General features: G+C 43.1%; 3 protein-coding genes and 1 non-coding gene across 4 annotated transcripts; 2 read left to right on the top strand and 2 right to left on the bottom strand.

Moving 5' to 3' along the window:
- Positions 1-427: 427 nt before the first annotated feature.
- LOC113044665 (60S ribosomal protein L24-like) lies at positions 428-3,639 on the bottom strand. Its single transcript, XM_026204830.1, has 6 exons — positions 3,507-3,639; positions 3,309-3,384; positions 2,896-3,006; positions 2,022-2,158; positions 1,481-1,544; positions 428-555 (listed from the first exon to the last, which is right to left on the bottom strand). The coding sequence occupies exons 1-6, from the start codon at positions 3,509-3,511 to the stop codon at positions 475-477; spliced, it is 474 nt and encodes a 157-aa protein (XP_026060615.1). The 5' UTR covers positions 3,512-3,639; the 3' UTR covers positions 428-474.
- Positions 632-764, bottom strand: LOC113044833 (small nucleolar RNA SNORA17). Its single transcript, XR_003275938.1, has one exon. It is a non-coding gene; the product is annotated as a small nucleolar RNA SNORA17 (small nucleolar RNA).
- Positions 3,640-3,672: 33 nt separating the features above from the next.
- LOC113044664 (centrosomal protein of 97 kDa) lies at positions 3,673-10,169 on the top strand. Its single transcript, XM_026204829.1, has 11 exons — positions 3,673-3,824; positions 4,268-4,410; positions 4,535-4,693; positions 4,764-4,865; positions 5,010-5,123; positions 6,562-6,728; positions 7,053-7,217; positions 7,540-7,649; positions 8,406-8,961; positions 9,129-9,204; positions 9,288-10,169. Exons 1-11 carry the CDS (start codon positions 3,764-3,766, stop codon positions 9,570-9,572), a joined length of 1,938 nt encoding a protein of 645 aa, XP_026060614.1. The 5' UTR covers positions 3,673-3,763; the 3' UTR covers positions 9,573-10,169.
- A 545-nt stretch (positions 10,170-10,714) lies between these two features.
- Positions 10,715-18,066, top strand: LOC113044663 (NF-kappa-B inhibitor zeta-like). Its single transcript, XM_026204828.1, has 12 exons — positions 10,715-10,958; positions 11,242-11,339; positions 11,433-11,466; positions 11,571-11,668; positions 12,421-12,698; positions 12,823-12,928; positions 13,005-13,151; positions 13,542-13,605; positions 14,397-14,557; positions 15,825-15,935; positions 16,006-16,173; positions 17,167-18,066. The coding sequence occupies exons 1-12, from the start codon at positions 10,784-10,786 to the stop codon at positions 17,209-17,211; spliced, it is 1,485 nt and encodes a 494-aa protein (XP_026060613.1). The 5' UTR covers positions 10,715-10,783; the 3' UTR covers positions 17,212-18,066.
- Positions 18,067-18,285: the final 219 nt, after the last annotated feature.

Genomic DNA, 18,285 nt, shown 5'->3' with positions numbered 1-18,285 from the left:
CATTATCAAATCTGGTTGATAAGTAAAGCCCAAAGGGTCTTCTTTCCAAAGAGACCAAAATTATGTAACACTTGTAATTTAGGTAGGGCAATTTCATCTGCGAGTTCCTTTTATGGGAAGTCATGGCCTAGTGGCTAGAGTTTGACTCCTAACCCTAGGGTTGTGGGTTCAAGTCTCGGGCCGGCAATACCACGACTTAGGTGCCCTTGAGCAAGGCACCAAACCCCCAACTGCTCCCGGGCGCCGCAGCATAAATGATGCCCACTGGTCCATTTGTGTGTGCACTTTGGATGGGTTAAATGGTATAACTCAACAGTTTAACTTTAGGGGAGTTGGAAAATGAAAAAAAAATTTTTAAGTGTAGTGTTAACATTGTTAGTCTTTAGCACTGAACATTAATAAAATCAATACTTTGAGGACACTCAAGGCTGATAGTGAAAGCTTTATTGATACACAAAACACCAAAACATCAGCTTAGCGCTTGCCACCGACACGAGGAGCACTGGTCTTCATGGGCTTGGCGATTTTCTGTTTGGCTGCAGCTTTAGCAGGGGCCTAAAACAACACAAACACCTCACTGATGACATGAAGGACATTTAAACACAAGGAGTTACATTTGGTTTTGCAATAATGTGTAGGGCTATAAATGACACTGAGCACCCATTATTAAGGGTACTAGGTGTAGACATAGTCCTTCTACTCTATGCCACCTTATGACACAGAAGTGACAGAATCAGTCACACTGCAACGCCTCAAGGGGCAAAAAACAGTCACACCACACAAAATACATTATCGCTTACAAAAGATAAGCTGAAGAGTAGCTTATATCCTTCATTTTTTACAATTCTTAAAGAGATAGTTTCCCCCCAAAAAATAAAAACTAGCCCCATGATTCACTCACCCTCTAGTCTTGCTAGGTGTTCAGGGACTCTCTTACAGACAAATGTCCTGACTCTTTATAACTGCAGTGAATGTCAATATTCAACAGTTCAGCAGAATTTCAGAATGCAGCGGCACGACTCGTCTTCAACAAGCCCAAAAGAGCCCATGTTACACCTCTTTTTAATCTCCTTGCATTGGCTACTGCATCAAGTTCAAGACACTGATGCTTGCATATAGAACAGCCACAAGCTCAGCATCCTCTACTTTCACTTTGTAAATTCAATAAACAGCATCAACCCATTGTTATAAGTGCCTCACATGGGAGTGAATAAAGGCCATCTGAATGAATTATGCCTTTCTTCAAGAAAAACGTTCATATTTAAAACTTTATAAACCCTAAACTCTAGTTTCCGCTTTGTCATACGCACAAGAGATCTGTGTTCCAGCGGGTGACAGAGGAGCCAGGACATTTAATATAACTCTGAAATGATATGTCTGAATGAAGAAAGTTTTATACACCTAGGATGGCTTAAGGGTGAATAAAACATGGGCTAATTTTCATTTTTGAGTGAACTATCCCTTTAAAACCATCTTTTACCTTGGCGCTCTGAGTGGGTTGCTTCTTAGTGGCCTGCTTGGCCTTCTTAGCCTCCTTAGCAGCCCTGAAACATCAGATCGAAAAGTGTTTAGAAAGGAAATGTTTAGTTTTGTTTGCACTCGTCTCAATGCGTTTACCAGTCACAAACCTGTGACACACAAAGCCAAGATTTTAAAAACTGCACTTTAAAAAGTAATGTAATATCAGAATAAGTTCTGGAGTCTAACATCTAGAGCCAAAAAATACAGTGTCACTTATTCACAATGACTTCTGAAGGGAGTCACACAACCAACTTAAAGTTAACATTACACAAAAATACTGTTAGTCAATTAAACACATTAAAGTAGTTTAGTGAAAAAAGATTTTTTGATAAAACTGCAGGACTGTGATGCTCCAGGGTTAGATCTGATGCGTCAAACATGCAGCAGAAACACGTAATGAGAAGGTAACTGTGCAAAACCAGTTGCATTACCGTAAAAAGATACATACACAAAAACAACTATTTGAACATCTGAGACTACAAAATAAGAGCAATGCTCACCGGATGGCCTGCTCTCGCTGTGCTTTACGCACTTCAGGCTTCTGGTTCCTCTTGGCCAGAATCTCAGCCAGTGAAGCGCCGGTGATGGCCCTCTGGAACTTCACCGCACGACGACTGCGCTTCTTACTAACCTCTTCCTAAAGCAGCAAACACACACATCGGAGCACAAGCTTTCTTTAGTCAGTCAACACTACACACAAAACATCTGCTGAATAAACAGAATGGGCTCTTAGAGTGTTAACATGCACATTCTTAAAATGATTAAGATCAAGCAGAACATGCATGTGGACATGTAAATGTGGTAACCCATTTTCTTCTATCGGAGTAAGCTTAATTTACGCAAGCATAAACCGGTCAAAATTGGTAGTTTTTTTCCCTCATTTTGTGCGGTCATGTAAGCAATAACCCACTTTGTCGGCTTATTGAAGTGCGCTTGTGTGAAACGTGACAGGAAAACTTCATCAGTGCAGACATAAGTGCATCTAGACGGAGTACAAGTTTTGCAGTAAAGAAAGGAGGAAACAAAAACAATTTAATGACGGAGAAAATAAGTGTTCTCATCTCATGCAGAAGTGATTAAGTGAAAAGCTGCTTTATAACTGCACGAGAGGATAATATACGAGCTGAACGTTTCTCGTTGACATGTAACAAGCTTTAACATCACAACTGACAAACAGATTTAATAATCAGATACACAAATTATAATATTTCGATGTCACTACAGGAAAATAACTGATTACTGGAGTGCATGTAAACGTGCTCACTATAACATCACACTCTACGTCCCCTCAGTGTCTGCGTCCCGGAGGTTCGAGGCGCAGGTGTTAGGGTTAGAGTAAGGTTAATTCGAGGCGTGAGTGTGGCTCGGACTCACATGCTGGCCCTTCTTGTGCTTGCGGCGGTACAGAACAGTCCAGTTGATCTGTCTGGGGTTCCTCTTGGACAGGAAAGCTGACTCACACTTCGCATTCAGGAACTGGAACACCTGCAGAGCAGACGATTGAACACATTTACTCCGTTCCTGCAGTCAAAGATCTGAGAACAGTTTCAACACAGATCACAAATGATGTTTCTCTCGGCACTAGAGCTCAAAGCTGAAATTAAACCTATCATTCGCTCTGTCAGGAATGTAGTTAGCCAACAAGCTAGCACTAGGCTAGAGAACCACACTAAAGACTGCCAAGCGTAAATACTCGCGTCACAAAACACTAAGAGCCATTCATTCATCGATAATCACGGATTAAACCACAGCAGTGTAATCAAACACGTGTATTGTTGGCGCTTTACCTTTCCGTCGATCCTAGCGTAGCGCCGGCCGTGGCCGGGATAGATCTTATACCCGCTAAAACTGCACAACTCGACCCTGCACAAAAATAAGAGTCACAATAGCTACATCTTATTTGTTATTAACATCTGAATACTTCTGCAAGCGCTTCTCGCGGATAACTTTAAAGATGTTTTTGGATGAACACAGAGAACACTCACTTCATGGCGGCGGTTCAGATAGGGAAGAGGAAAAGGAATTGTGGGTAAGGCGTTTATAAAGGAGCCTATTTCACAAATCTAAATTCTTTTTTCAAAGTAAACATAAAATTGATTGCTAAATATTACCAGCGTTATTAAAAAAATATCTAAAATTATTATTATTTCCAGGTTAATTTATCCAATCAAATAGTCGATCGGTTGCCTGGCGGTGACACAAGCGGGAAGTGAGCGGAAGTAAGCGGGAAGTGAGCGGAAGTATGGCGGAGCCTGAGGGAGCGATCTTTACCGATCCACTGCTCCAAATGTCAAATTACGAAGGTATGTGCAATAAAACCCATTCCTCCCTGCGACTGATAATAGATTGATTAGTTGCGCGTGTGCTTCCGTTGCAGACAGACAACATGTTGTCTTTATGTGTGAGGAATATCACGGTTATATCACAGTGTGTGAAGATCCTGACGAACTGTCTGATCTGTTTTTGTCAGAATCTACTGTTATAACACTAATTATCTGACAGGATTTAATTTACAAATCTGCTGTTTATAATACCTGTTCTGTTCGAGGGGGTTTCATGTATACTGGAAGCTTTAATTATTCTGAATTCATACACCATTTGTCTTTTTAATGATTACAGTTGACATGAATAAACCTGTTCTCTTCTTTTGTCTTTGGAATAACGTTAATTGTTTTCCATTTTAAGTGTGTTTTGAGTGTAGATGTCTCTCGCTCATCAGTGTTTGTCCTGTGCTCTTATTACTCAGGTCCAGGTTTGTTAGACCTTTCGAATCAGGGTCTTCATAAACTGGATCCAAAGTGGTTCAGTCCCGGGATACACACACTGATTCTGGACCAGAACCGGATCATTAAGCTGGAGCACCTGGAGCACAACGAGGATCTGCAGCAGGTCAGTCAGGTCCACACTGACCTAACCCTGCGGTCAGCACTGATGTGTGTGTGTGTGTGTGTGTGTGTGTGTGTGTGTGTGTGTGTGTGTGTGTGTGTGTGTGTGACCGGCTCTCTGTTCACAGCTATCTGTGGCCTGTAATCGTCTGGTGCGCATGATGGGCGTCTCAAAGCTGACACACTTACGAACCCTGAACCTCCCCAACAACAGCATCGGCTACATCGAGGGCCTGAAGGACCTGCGTCGTCTGCAGTGGCTCAATCTGTCTGGAAACAACATCAAGGTGTTCTTCACATTTACCATGCATTTCATTGAATATGAGGCTGATTCTTCATCAGTGTGTGTTTGTGCAGGTCATCGAGCAGCTCAACACCTGCGTTTCCCTTCAGCATCTCGATCTGTCAGACAATAATATCTCTCACATAGGAGACCTCACAAAGCTCTCAGTGTTAAAGGTATTTGCCATTTGTCTTCAGAGGCAAATCATTCATAATCTCTTAATGTGTTTAGATAAATAATCTTAGGAAGACTGAACCAAAACACAGAAAAAAAAACGTGATGTGTCACCGAATTTTAAGGCCTGTCTAACCCATTTTCAGACACTTCTTCTGCATGGAAACATCATCACGACTCTGCGCACCGTTCCTGCTCACCTTCCAGCGAACCTCACCGTCCTGTCGCTCGCAGAGAACGAGATCAGAGACCTGACCGAGGTAAAGCACACCAGACAGATAATAGAAGCGGCTTGATAATAGGGGTGCTCCGAACACCCATCATCTGCCTCTTAGGTGACCCTTGTGACACACTGTGCTTTCACAGAAGAGTCTGCTACTGATCCATGCTGTTTTACTTCAAACACATTTATCCATTATTTTGATTTCAAATTCAAACATTATCACTGAAAATGCTTTTTTTTGCAATTCTTTTTTTTACACACTACAGTATAGGGTTGTGCTGATAGACGACAGTATCGTGTATCGACGATAGTCAGAGATATCAACATAAGCAGAATTCTCTGTCGATAATCAAGACTATATTAGGCTCATTTTCCTATTAATGTATTAGATTATAATAATAATAACTATTATTTTTATTAGGCTGCTTATAATTTGGCTATCAAACTGCCCAGGTATTTTACTTCAGCACTACATTTCTCTCTCTCTCTCACACACACACACACACCGCGAGCGCAGGAGGATCAGATCCTGTAGTCGCTGAAGTGTCTGCTTTGACTCTGATAACTCTTTAAATCCATGAAATGAAAGGGTTAGAAAACGAGGAGATGGTGTCCAACACATTTAATGGCTGGTACACGGCAACACGCTCTTCTCATACATGAGAGATTAACTCTTTCTTGGTATTACAAATAAAGTATAGACTAAATAATAAAAAGGTGGCAGAGTGAATTTATCATCCATAGTGGTTCTAATGTGTCACATCAGTACTAATGTGATGCATGCAAAATACAGAGTTTTGGCCGTTACAAAGTCTCCATCCACAAACAGACATGCATCGTCTGCAGATATAAGGTATCTCATTGCATATATGTGCAATATTGTAAACGAGCCCTCACTAACTGAGTTTAATGCACAGTTATGTTAGAAAGCATCTCGTTCTTGTTTCTGTGACGGGTCGGTCTCGTCATGAGGAACTTAGCTGTTTTAAATACTTTATATTTAATGTGTTCGTTTATGTCCAATATTAGTGTTAAACTGCTGGACTTTGAATGAAATCAAATATTGATTTTCACCGTTGTCTGATTCTGTCGAACATTAGACTGATAACTTCTGTGTGCAGATGCAGCAGATTCGTCACAGGACTCGTGATATGACAGTTGTGTCCGACTATATATGAACTAGTGGTTTTAAATACAGTATTTTTATATTTAACATTAGTTTATCAGTATGTCTGAAAGTATATTGATTATTGGATTATCCATAGGCTCTCTCTCGCACACCTGCTTGGTTTAAAACACCAAACAGTTCTGCTAAGAGTCTCTCTCTAGCTCCACTCATGCATGATAATATCGTGTATCGTCGATCTCACGTGCTGACCATATGACGATTTGAAAAATGACCATATCGCCCAACACGTGTCGTGTGTAAAGGATGTTGGTGTTGACTCTGTGTGTGTGTGTGTGTGTGTGTGCAGGTGTCGTATCTAGCTTCGTTACACAGTCTGGAGCAGCTGTCCGTCAGGAGTAACCCGTGTGTGATGGCCACTCCGGCTCTGCCCGGCTGTGATTATCGCCCGTATGTCGTCAGCTGGTGTCTCAGTCTGAAGGTGCTGGATGGATACGTGGTTACACAAAAAGAGGGGTAAGTGAGATGCCTTTTTTAGTACAAGAATTGCAGTCTGTGTTGTAATGTGGTGCTACAAATCATTCTGTAACAGCTGTCATACATCATATTTGACACTACTTTAAGAAAGATGGTCTTCTAATCATAGAGGGTTAGCTCAGACTTTTTTTAGCAAGTTGACCACATCAAGAATACATAAAAAAAATTGTGGACCATCTAACAAACACCTGTTTACAGTATTTACAGTTATTAAAGACAATAGAAGACATTAACTTGAGATCCATTGATTTATGCGATATGTAGTCTTAAGAAAGCAGCTGCATTACTCTGCCGTGTCTCTAGACTGAAAGGAGAATGGCTCTACAGTCAAGGAAAAGGGCGAATGTTTCGGCCGGGGCAGCACACACAGCTGGTCCAGTATTTGGCATCCACGTGTCCGCTGACCGCCGCGACTGCCTTACAGTCAGCAGAGGATGCTAAACTAGAGAGAATCCTCAACAAACAGAGGTAGCGTCCAAAACACACCATTTAATCCACAGCAAAACCTGATTGGTGGAGCTTCACTGATCAGCTGTGTGTGTGCGTGTGTCTGTGTCTGCGTGTCTGTTTGTGTGTGTGCGCACGCGCATGTGTGTGTGTCTGTGTCTGTGCGTGTGCATGTCTGTTTGTGTGTGTGTGTGTGCACGCGCGTGTGTGTGTGTGTGTGCGCGTGTGTGTGTCTGTGTGTGTGTGTGCATGTGCATGTGCGTGTCTGTGTCTGTGCATGTGTGTGTCTGTTTGTGTGTGTGTGCGCGCACGTGTGTATGTGTGTGTGTGTGTGTGTGTGCAGACAGCATCAGAAACAGCTGAAGCAAACACGTCACTGCGGCTCGAGTCCGGTTCGCCCCACGCATCTCAACGTTCACAAGAACACAGATGTGGAGGTCATCTCTCAGGCAGGTCAGTTCAGTGAAAGACTCATGGAGGAGATCATTAATTCACTTTTCTGTGTGGTTTTCAGCACAAACGTCTGCATCTCTTTCACCAATATTGAAATGTGAAAATACAGACAAAGATAAAAGCCAAATAAAATCATAACTATGAAAAATTCAACAAGTAAATAGAAAAATAAGACAATTACAAAATAATCAGGTAAAAGCAACCATAAAAAATAAGCTTTCAGGGAAGATTAAAACACTAAGAGATTCTGCTTGCCTAATCCCGGGCAGGCAAATAATTCTAAAGTTTAGGAGCAATTGAAAAAAAAAAAGCCCTATAAAACAATCCATAGACTTTAAATGAGTGAATGGAGCCATTAAAAGGGCAGCTTCACAGGAGCAGAGATCACACACTGTTGTAGCAAGGGTTAAAAGCTCAGAGAGATAATGAGGTCTCAAACCATGTAAACCCTTTAAGTAAGCATGAGAGTTTTAAACTATAGGGAATCTGACAGAGCCAGTGTAAAGACTTCAAGACAGGAGTGATGTGATGCCTTGTCCTGTTTCCAGACAGGATTGAGCTGCTGAATCCTGAGCCGACTGTAATCTGTACTTTAGGGAAGCTTTTGTAATACAAAGATGTTAATGATTTTGTGTTGTTGTAGAATCTAGGGAGTTTTTTCATTGAATCAGGCACCATTTCATCTTTAGTGATTCTGCCCTTCAGTGTTTCGTGTATTTTTCTCCTGAAGTGATTTGTTCTTCATTATGATTGTAGATGTGGATCCAGGAGTTCATGTAAATGCGTGGATGAGCTCTGTGTCTTCAGCCGTGATCGCTGCGGTCCGTCTGCCGCCCGCCGCTGAAGACGGGATGATTCTGGAGGATGTGCAGACTGATGAGGAGAAGCTTCATGGCAGTCTGCTGTCCTCAGAGTCTGCTTTCTTGCCCTTTAACCCTGCTGTTCATCCAGCTTCAGCTCCTGACAGCGGGGAGGAGGAGTTTGAAGATTCTCTGGCTCCTCCCACATCCACACAGCTCCACCCATCGGAGGAGGGGTCAGTGGGCGGAGCCGTCCTCAGCTCTCATGTGACTGACAGAGCCGATGTGTTGAGTGGCGATGCTGTGCTACAGAACAGTTCTGCGGAGGAGACGCAGAGATCTGCTGCGCTGCAGTGTGAACTAAACCAGTGTGAAGCAGCTGTCAGGATCCAGTCGTGGTGGAGGGGTCACTGGACGCGCCTCTGCCATCCACAGGCCAAAGAAGTGCGTGCTGAGATCCGCTTGAGAAGGATGCAGGACCACATCGTCCACCTGACCGCGGAGCTGGAGAGGTCAAACTCTTCACTGTTTACATGTTTGTGCATCAGGTTATGAGCTGGAAAGGAATCACTGTTTTATTTTAATTGTTAGCTGATTAGTTCAAACGTAAAATCAACTTCATCAATACTGTAAGCTGAAACAGTGTAAAGTATTTTGCATTAACTCATATGTTTTGCAGGGTGCGCAAGCAGCACGAAGAAGAGCGACTGCAGAGACGTGTGCAAGAAGAAGCGGTGAAGTTCCTGTGGAAGCAGGTCTGTGTGAAGATGATGAATGATGAATACTGCTATACTGAATACTGAATACTGCTGTGAACGTGTGTGTGTGTGTGGAGCAGCTTCAGGCGCTGCTGGAGTGGCAGTCGTCTGTGAACGAGCGTCTCAGTGTGGCACAGAGTTCAGCGTCAGATCCCAGCATTCCCGCAGCGGCTCCTGTCCGCACAGAGATCTCCATCCCGGAGTCTGGCTTTCATTCCCCGGGAGAGCGAGCGGCGGGGGACAGTCTTCTGGAGCAGTATCTGTCCTCTGTGCAGCAACAGGACGAGGATGAAGACGACAGAATGGGAACACCTCAAGATCCATCCGATCTCTCTCCTCATGGGAAAAAAGAGCGCTTGTCCTGACCGGAGTAGAAGCTGAAGTCTGAAAGGAGTTTAGGAATCACAGGACTCGATCGGGACCCATGTGCCCTGGCTCTGGCTCTTCTTAAAGATCAGACACTTGCCTGTTTTAATCCCTGGCCTTCAGAAGACTTGTAGACTCGTAGAGTTACACACATGCGGTCAGCAGACTGAAGAAGATCATGTCTAACTCGACAGTGACTCCTGTATGACTGCCTTTCTTCTTTCTAACAGTGAATTACATACACTGCTGGATGTCAGTATACAGATTTCTGTTGAAGTACTTTACATCTTTATGTACCCAGGGTGCCAAGCTCTTTCAGTGCACTTAGCAGTAGACTTGTTTCCTTTTGGAGCCTGGACAACACGACCAGACGTAGCCTTGTTCTGTAGAAGAGCATGTATTTCTGTGAAGTTAATGTGAATTGATTTGATAGTCAGCTGCAGTTCAAACCCTACTGAGAGCTTTCTGTGTGTGCATCTGGATATTTACAGTATGTGCTGCAACTAGTGTTCAGTCTGGTATATGCAAGTTTTTATTTATTAAATATATATTTTAAAATTCATTTTTGTAAAATAAAGTTTTACTTTCTTTCCCCATTCTGGTATTTTGCATCAGTACATCAGCAGTGGACAGAAAACGTGGTTATTTGTGGGTGTTTTGTTTTGATTACATTTCAATTGTTCTCTTTAGAAATAATTGTAAAAGAGTGAAATGCTTTGGATTACTGTGGATTATAACACCATCACGACTGGATCTCTCACTAACACTAGATGGAGCTCATTCTCCGAGACGCTTTGTGCTTTCGTTTACGCGTTTGCGCTGTTTGTGTTCAACATCGTATAGACTACCGCTATTAATTCAGTCATTAGTTTTTATTAATAATAATAAAATAAAGTAATTACTTTATCTAGTTTCTCTTGGTTGATTTCCCTAAGTAAAACGGTCAAATCATCATTAATGAATGCTGACTGGATTGGATCAGTTCGTGACGATCTCGATGGTTTTTTATTCACTTATTAGATTTATACTCGAACAAGAAATTTCTCGAGTTGATTTGACGATATTTAAATTATTCGTGTTTTAGAATGCTGAAGGAGCGTCGTGACGTCACTCCTGATGTCACTCGCGAATAAGGTCTTCAGCGAGAGTTGCGTCGCGTCATTCAGACCCAGCTCTCTCTCGCTTGCGCGTCACAGCAGGAGAAGAGAAGATGATCATCGACGGAGTTAGTGAGGGATTGTCCGGTGTTCTGGACCGGGACAGCGATGTGATGACCAGTCCGGTGCACCTGCTGTCGTTCTACGGTTGCGCTTCTCCCGCCGAACCGATCCTGTCAGACTCGGAGCAGAGCTCCAGCAGCGCGGGAAGCCCTCACAGCGACAGCGGTATGAGACTCTACTCTTTAATCAACCAGACTGAAGTGCTGTGTTTGTGCTGGAGAATAAAACCTGTCATATTCAGTTCAGTTCAGGTGTAAGTTATTTATATCGCGCTTTTTACGAAACAAATCGTTGCAAAGCAGCTTTACAGGAAATTAAAGTTTCTATATTATATTTAGGAGTAGCTCATAAGTGTCAAGTTGATGTCCATATCACGCAGACAGTGGCTTTCAGAGAACCGTAAACTGATTAAAGTCAATAAAGTGTAATGAAAGCTCTTGCTCCTCAGTGGACGCGCACGGCGCGCGCAGAGCGAGTCTCTATCAGGGCGTGCGCGTGAAGAACACCGTCAAACAGCTGATCCTGCAGAAGAGACACTACAGCCAGGTACAGATACATTATTATGTTTTATGACATGATTTAAATGAATCCAGGGTTGTTTTTTATGCTGTTGCGAATGAATTATATGATTCATTACAGGGTCAGCAATATCAAGTAGAAAACACGTGTCCAGGTAACTACATCAATTATCAACTTATGATTACAGGGAATTAATCATAGCAACAGGAAAAGTTGTTGTCAGAAGGTACTAGATAATAATTTTCCATTTCATTATAGCTATAATTAATGCGCTGCAGAGAAGGAAGAGGGAATTGGAGAATCTGAGTGTGTGTCCTGATAAACGACCGCGAGTCCTGGACTCAGACTCGAACCCGGTGTGTTTCACTGCTTTATTATCTCTTCTGATCTCCACGCTCGAGATTCTGAGGCCTGTCAAAGACAATGACATCTGTCTGTTATTCTACTGGAAAAAGATCAGTGTGGGTTCTATTCCGTGTACAGCATGCAATAATAAACATATATTTGCATAAAGCTAACCTAACACATGCTTGTCCATGCCCACGGTGATTGGAGTAAAAACGAAAAAAATATAAGTTTAAGGTACATTTAAATTGAATTAATAAATATAAATTTATGCATTTAGCAGACGCTTTTATCCAAAACGACCTACAGTGCATTCAGGCTATCCATTTTTACATATCATGTGTTCCCGGGGAATCGAACCCCTAACCTTGCGCTTGATAACGCAGTGCTCTACCAATTGAGCTATTTACATATTTAGAAAAAATATGTGCCATTAAGTTGTGATTAATCACAAGTAAACTCATGACAATCATGCAATTAATAAAAAAAAAAAAAAGAATTTTAATAGATTAACAGTCCTAATATATATATACTGTATCTATATCTATATCCATGCCCTGGAGGAAGTGCCCCACACATAGAGTGTCAGTCTGTGGGAAACAATGTCTTACAGTTGAATAAGAATCACAACAGAGCAGTGTTTCTCATCGCTCAGGATGTTTTAGATGAGCTGAGAAACACTGCTGACTCTGAGTGATTAGTGTAAGTGTGTTTACAGTGGATGTGTGGAGTATATATGAAGCCTCTGGCTCTGTGTCTGTAGTTTTCGTACGGCGAGAGCATGATCTGTGACTCTGAGATGATGGAGGACTTCGGGGAACGGCTCTCCATCGAATCTGTGATGGTGAGAGGCTTTCCTCAGGATCTGTGCATTGATGCCCAAAGTCATCAGAACACATTCCCATCCTCGTCCGGCCTCGGCCTCGGGCTGACCGCTGCGCCGCCGGTGTCCTTCTTCCAGTGGCAGATCCAGCAGGAGGAGCAGAGACTGGCTTCTGTGAGCCACGCTGAGCTGACCGCTCGAGACGCAGACGGAGACACGTGAGTGCTCTTCCACACATTACACGCTTCGATCAGCACTCACAGGTTCTAGCTCTTCTGCTGCTTCACATGTCTCCAGAGGAACGCGGTTTCGAGTCGTTAGCTGATTGTGGACTGATTACAGGTTTTTGCACATCGCGGTGGCTCAGGGCAGAAGAGCTCTGGCGTATGTCCTCGCCAGGAGAATGGCTGCCCTCGGCATGCTGGACATGAAAGAACACAACAACCAGGTACAGCCACAAACACCCACTGCACCCTGGGCCTGTCTGTGAGAGGAACACACCTGTGATTAACTTGTCCTCGCAGAGCGCCTTCCAGGTGAGCGTCGCTGCAGACCAGCACCTGATCGCTCAAGACCTGCTCCAGCTGGGGGCCGAGCTCAACACCAGGGACTGCTGGGGCCGGGCCCCGCTCCACGTCTGCGCAGAGAAGGGCCACAGCTCCACGCTGCAGGTATCTGCTCATACTTTGATTTGATAATTACATCTTCATTTAAGTACTCAACCAGTAACTGACCAGTTAGATGTTGGAAAACCAGTTAACTAGCCTGGCCTCTCCCTACAGTCATTAACAACACTGTACTTCCTTATTAACCCTTTCTTCTTATCATGTTCTCATCTTCTATCAACAGTCCTCGTCTATCATTCAGTCAGATGCTCAGTGTTTATTTAACCAGCCGCTAACTGACTTCCTCATAGCATGCTTAACTAATATGCATTTCCTCAAAAAAGAGGCACGCAAAATCCCCTCGCCTGGCCGCACAACACTGCTCTTTTGATAAGACTTCAAAACAAAATGCCTGTGTTTCTGTCAGCATTAAATGTCACCATTAAATCTCCTCAGGCCATCCAGAGATCTGTGCAGTCGAGCGGACGGCCCGTGAACCTGGAGCTGGTCAACTATGATGGTCAGTGTCTCTGAGGAGCGGCTCATCTAAATACACATTTTTTACTTAATTATTATGAATTATATTTGAATTTAAAAGGCATAATTTCAGCTAGGGGGATAAACTCTTTTGAGGCCACAAAAAAACCAAATATTACTAATGCATGTTTCTTCAAAGGAATAAAATCATCTCACGTATATCTTTGAAAAAAAGTGCATAGTGTTTAAAATAATGTTTATAAAACAAATATAATAAGATTGCTTGAGCGATCAGAAACAACACAACATCATGTATGTATGCAAAGTTTAACACAAAAAACACGAATAAACTAAGAACAAGAGTACTTTTTACATTTAGGAACATGAGAGCAGATGCAGAGGGATAAAAACACTGCAGTTAAGTTTTGAGATGTTATTTAATAGTTGAACTTACATTTATTTTAAACGGATCTCTAAACATGAGGCTCTCTTGTGCGAGACGCGAGTGCAGCGGTGATAGAAGTCCCTAGAAAATGCGATAAATAAATGCTCTGTGTGAACTGCTTCAGTTCTGCAGTAAACCAGATCTTCTTCAGGCTGGAGCCGTCATCTCATCTCTGCGCAGCTGATAAAGCTGCCTGACACACACCTAACATTCAAATCTAACGTTTTTGCATTCAAATGTGGATTTTTATTTAAATTCAACAAGGCAGTCGTCATATTCTAAATTCAATGTTTGATGTGACAGCCCTGTGCTGGTTGCTTCATGTAATGAATCGTCACACAGCTGATGTTGGAGCGCAGTGATGGATGCCGAGTGTTTTGTGTTCGCAGGACTAACGCCTCTTCATGTGGCGGTGCTGTCCCACAATGCCGTGCTGCAGGAGCTGAGCCGTGGTCTGTGCGCTCAGAGTCCAGCTCTGCTGCAGAAGAGGAAGCAGCTCGTCGAGTGTGTGAACACACTGCTGCTGATGGGCGCCTCGCTGGAGGCCAAGGTTTGTACTGGTTTGACTGGTTTGACTGGTTTCACTGGTGACTGTAATAGACGTGTGCGTCTCTGCTGGTAACTGATCGTCTTCTGTGGACACTTTCACATTTCTGGGTTTCTCAGCTGCGGAAGTCGTTATAGTTGGGTGAACTTCAGGAGCAGTGAATGGAAGAGTACTACAGATATATATTTTTTACATTCCCATTTCCTAAAATAGCAAAAAGAAAAACTCCACGATAGTGTCTTCATGACTGTGAATAAATGGAAAAAAACAGAGAGAGACTGATAACTGCAGTCAGAAGAGAGAACGACGAGAGACGCTGCTTTAGAAACATTAACGTTTTCGCATTAGTGTTAACTAGGATATTTGTAAGTTGATTCAAATTTGATATAATACAAAGTATAATGTTATAAATGTACATTAAAAGAAATACAAATATTAAAAACTTTTGAGTATTTACGATGCTGACCGTTAAACACGTCGTCACAGTCTTGTGAAAAGGGTCCAGTGGTGGGAAAACACACTGTTCCAAAACACACTACAGAAATCCAGTTTTTACTGCTTCTGATGGATAAAAGTTGGTCGTTTGTAATGGTACTAGTAGTGGAAACCATCAGAATTTCTGGAATTTCTTAGGTCTAAAGTTCGATCGACACGCCCATTATTTTTAAGATTTTCTCCTTAATCAACAAGTTATGAGCTACTTTTTGAGCCTTAACCGTATCCCGACCAAACTCAGAATAATCCGTTATTCCTGAAACAACAACAACAGGTGTGTGTTTGTGTGTGTGTGTGGGTGGGGACTCGTGTGTGTGTGTGTGTGTGTGTGTGTGTGTGAGAGGGAGAGTATGCGTGTGTGGTGAGTGTGTGTGTGTGTGGTGACTCGTGTGTGTGTGTGTGTGTGTGTGTGTGTGTGTGTGAGAGAGAGGGAGAGTATGTGTGTGTGGTGAGTGTGTGTGTGTGTGTGGGTGGGGACTCGTGTGTGTGTGTGTGTGTGTGTGTGAGAGGGAGAGTATGTGTGTGTGGTGAGTGTGTGTGTGTGTGTGGTGACTCGTGTGTGTGTGTGTGTGTGTGTGTGTGTGTGAGAGAGAGGGAGAGTATGTGTGTGTGGTGAGTGTGTGTGTGGGTGGGGACTCGTGTGTGTGTGTGTGTGTGTGAGAGGGAGAGTATGTGTGTGTGGTGAGTGTGTGTGTGTGTGAGAGGGAGAGTATGTGTGTGTGTGTGTGTGTGTGTGTGTGTGTGTGTTGACTCGTGTGTTTCCCGTGTCTCTCAGGACTGTAAGAGCGGTCGCACCGTGCTGCACATGGCTGCTGAAGAGGCAAACGTCGAGCTGCTGCGCCTCTTTTTGGATCAGTCCAACTACTGGTTGGTCATCAACGCCAGGGTGAGTGTGTGGTGCTGTGTCCAGCGCTGGTCTGATCTCTGACCCCTGACCTCTGCTCTGTGACCCGCAGGCGTTCAGTGGGAACACGGCTCTGCACATGGTCAGTGCTCTGCAGGGCCGCAGGACTCAGCTGGACGCAGTGACACTTCTGCTGCGACGAGGAGCCGATCCCAGCACCAAGAACCTGGAGCATGAGCAGCCGGCGCAGCTAGTGCCCGACGGACCCCTGGGAGACCAGGTCAGAGAACCGCAGTCTAACTGACCGTAGATGATGGGGAAAATAACACCGCTAGTTATTACCTTTGCACCGTCTATATCAGCTGAAACTCATGTTGGGTTTCGCTCAGTCACTCTGATAGCAAGATCATTTCCTCATCCAAATGCCTCTTAATGCAACACATACCCAGCATAAAAATAATATTACAATATTAAATCCATCCACACGAAATGGCTACATTTACATGAATACATTTGCATTTTTTGCATCTGTCGGAATGAATGAATTCTGATTGACAAATATGAGCGTAGTGTTTATATGAACGCTAAATAAAGTGATTACGTCACAAGCTGCTGATCAGATTTACTCTCTTGACTGACTTTAGAAAGCAGTAAAAGCACTTTAAACCCATGGTCTGTGGAAGAGAGTCTTAAACAAGGACTGATGGATGTTGTTCTGCTCCACTTCACAGACGCGGAGTGAAAGCAGGATTTCAGAAGGACTGAAACTCATTTAGGACTCGTTATTCACTGAAGAGCAGCTCTTTCTGCATCTCGTTACGCTGTTTTTAGGTCGCTGCACATGCGCAGTATTTCAAAAGTGTTTGGATTAAAATCTGAATCAGATCTGGACAGTTCAGTCTGATTAACGCGGTAACATGAGAATCTTTTATCCCGGTTGTGTTAAGATCAGATCTTTAGGCTCCATATAGACTCAGAATGCTCTTCCCGTAATGATGCTCTTTTCAGATAGACTTCACAAGACTTTTCTTAAACTTTCTATTACAGCCATGATCTCATTATACACTAGATTGGTGCACTAGACTGTATTTTCATAATCGTGTGATTCCCAGCGTCTCTCAAACTGAAACTGTACTTTGGCTGTGGTTCTTCACCTGAAGGAATCAGTCATAGCAGACACGTCCTGCTCGTGCGGCGCTGAAGCGTTCGAGTCGATGGATGAAGCGGTCAGAGGACCGAATCACTGACCCTTGTCTCTCTGTGCTGTCCGCAGGTGCGTCGGATCCTGAAGGGGAAAGGAGCGCAGAGCCGCTCGTGAGAATCGCTGTCAGTCAGGCAGCCGTCAGTGTACAGATTCATTTGCCGCCGCAGGCAGATGTCAGTTGTTTCCATGAAACAGTCTTATCATTGTTCACTACTGAGTAGTAGACGGCACAGGAACGTGAGAGCAACGGCTCAGAGAAGACACCGGACGTCAGAAGAGGAATCCAGTGTTATGAGGAAGTTAGGAAGGATTATTCAGAGAGCAAATAAAGAGGAAGAAAGTGACTCTTCTTCTCTCGTTCGTGAGCAGATCTGAAGCATTGCATTTGGCTCTGGTGTGTAAAAGAATGTAAACCATAATAATCTCTAAACTCTATCTGGATTAGTGTTATTAGTATTACTTTGATCTGTTTTGTCAGAAGGTTAACATAAGATAATAATCAGTAACTTTGAACCTGTTGGACCAGAACGTCCTGAGTGTTGACTTCAGGCGTGTCTCAGCGTGTTCTTGTGTTTTCTTCCATTGATAATTAACTTTTATGAGCTCATGCTATTCTTGAGAAGTCCTCTAATTATTCTGTTTGACTGTAACTGCTGTTCTCAGAATCAACAGTAAAATCCACATTAAAATAAGGTTAAAGGGGTTTGTTTTTGATGAAGACAGAAAGAGATGGCATTATAACAGCTCATATGACTTGATTCTGTATTATATTAGTGCTGTATGAGTTTTTGTGGTGATGGGATTAGTATATAGGATTATTCTTTCTTTCTCTATATATAATGTCATTCAGCATTGTTTATTGTGCATCAGGTGTGGGTCATTGTTTGTTTTCTTTGCAGGTAACATGATATTCTGTGAGTTTAATTGTCCGCTGTAATTCAGTCTTAAATAAAGATTCCTTGTTCTGTTCTTGTGAGAGTGTCAGATTTCAGAAAAGTGTCGAAACAAAAGAGCAGAAGCTGATCCAGAGCAGGAAATAATTCGACTGAAACACAAGCTAACGTGACACACACCTTACAGGAATTCACAAGAAGCACAAGATCACAGGAACAGCACGAAGTGATTGAACAGTGTTTACTTTTGAAGTGTTTGTCAGTCGAGTTCATCTACTTCTCAGTGCTTTTAAAG

This window comes from Carassius auratus, chromosome 26 (genome assembly GCF_003368295.1).
Source record: "Carassius auratus strain Wakin chromosome 26, ASM336829v1, whole genome shotgun sequence".
Lineage (NCBI taxonomy): Eukaryota > Metazoa > Chordata > Actinopteri > Cypriniformes > Cyprinidae > Carassius > Carassius auratus.
Note: the sequence above shows the minus strand (reverse complement) of the source record. Positions and strands in the feature narration are given on the sequence as shown.

Coding starts and splice junctions, on each gene's coding strand:
- LOC113044664 (XM_026204829.1), top strand. CDS start 3,764: ATGGCGGAGCCTGAGGGAGCGATCTTTACCGATCCACTGCTCCAAATG. Junction 5,124..6,561: donor AGATCAGAGACCTGACCGAG/GTAAAGCACACC, acceptor GTGTGTGTGCAG/GTGTCGTATCTAGCTTCGTT. Junction 9,205..9,287: donor TGAAGTTCCTGTGGAAGCAG/GTCTGTGTGAAG, acceptor TGTGTGGAGCAG/CTTCAGGCGCTGCTGGAGTG.
- LOC113044663 (XM_026204828.1), top strand. CDS start 10,784: ATGATCATCGACGGAGTTAGTGAGGGATTGTCCGGTGTTCTGGACCGG. Junction 11,340..11,432: donor AGAAGAGACACTACAGCCAG/GTACAGATACAT, acceptor GATTCATTACAG/GGTCAGCAATATCAAGTAGA. Junction 12,699..12,822: donor CGAGACGCAGACGGAGACAC/GTGAGTGCTCTT, acceptor GACTGATTACAG/GTTTTTGCACATCGCGGTGG.
- LOC113044665 (XM_026204830.1), bottom strand. Junction 2,159..2,895: donor AGCACAAGAAGGGCCAGCAT/GTGAGTCCGAGC, acceptor TTGCTGCTTTAG/GAAGAGGTTAGTAAGAAGCG. Junction 1,545..2,021: donor CAGCGAGAGCAGGCCATCCG/GTGAGCATTGCT, acceptor CTGATGTTTCAG/GGCTGCTAAGGAGGCTAAGA.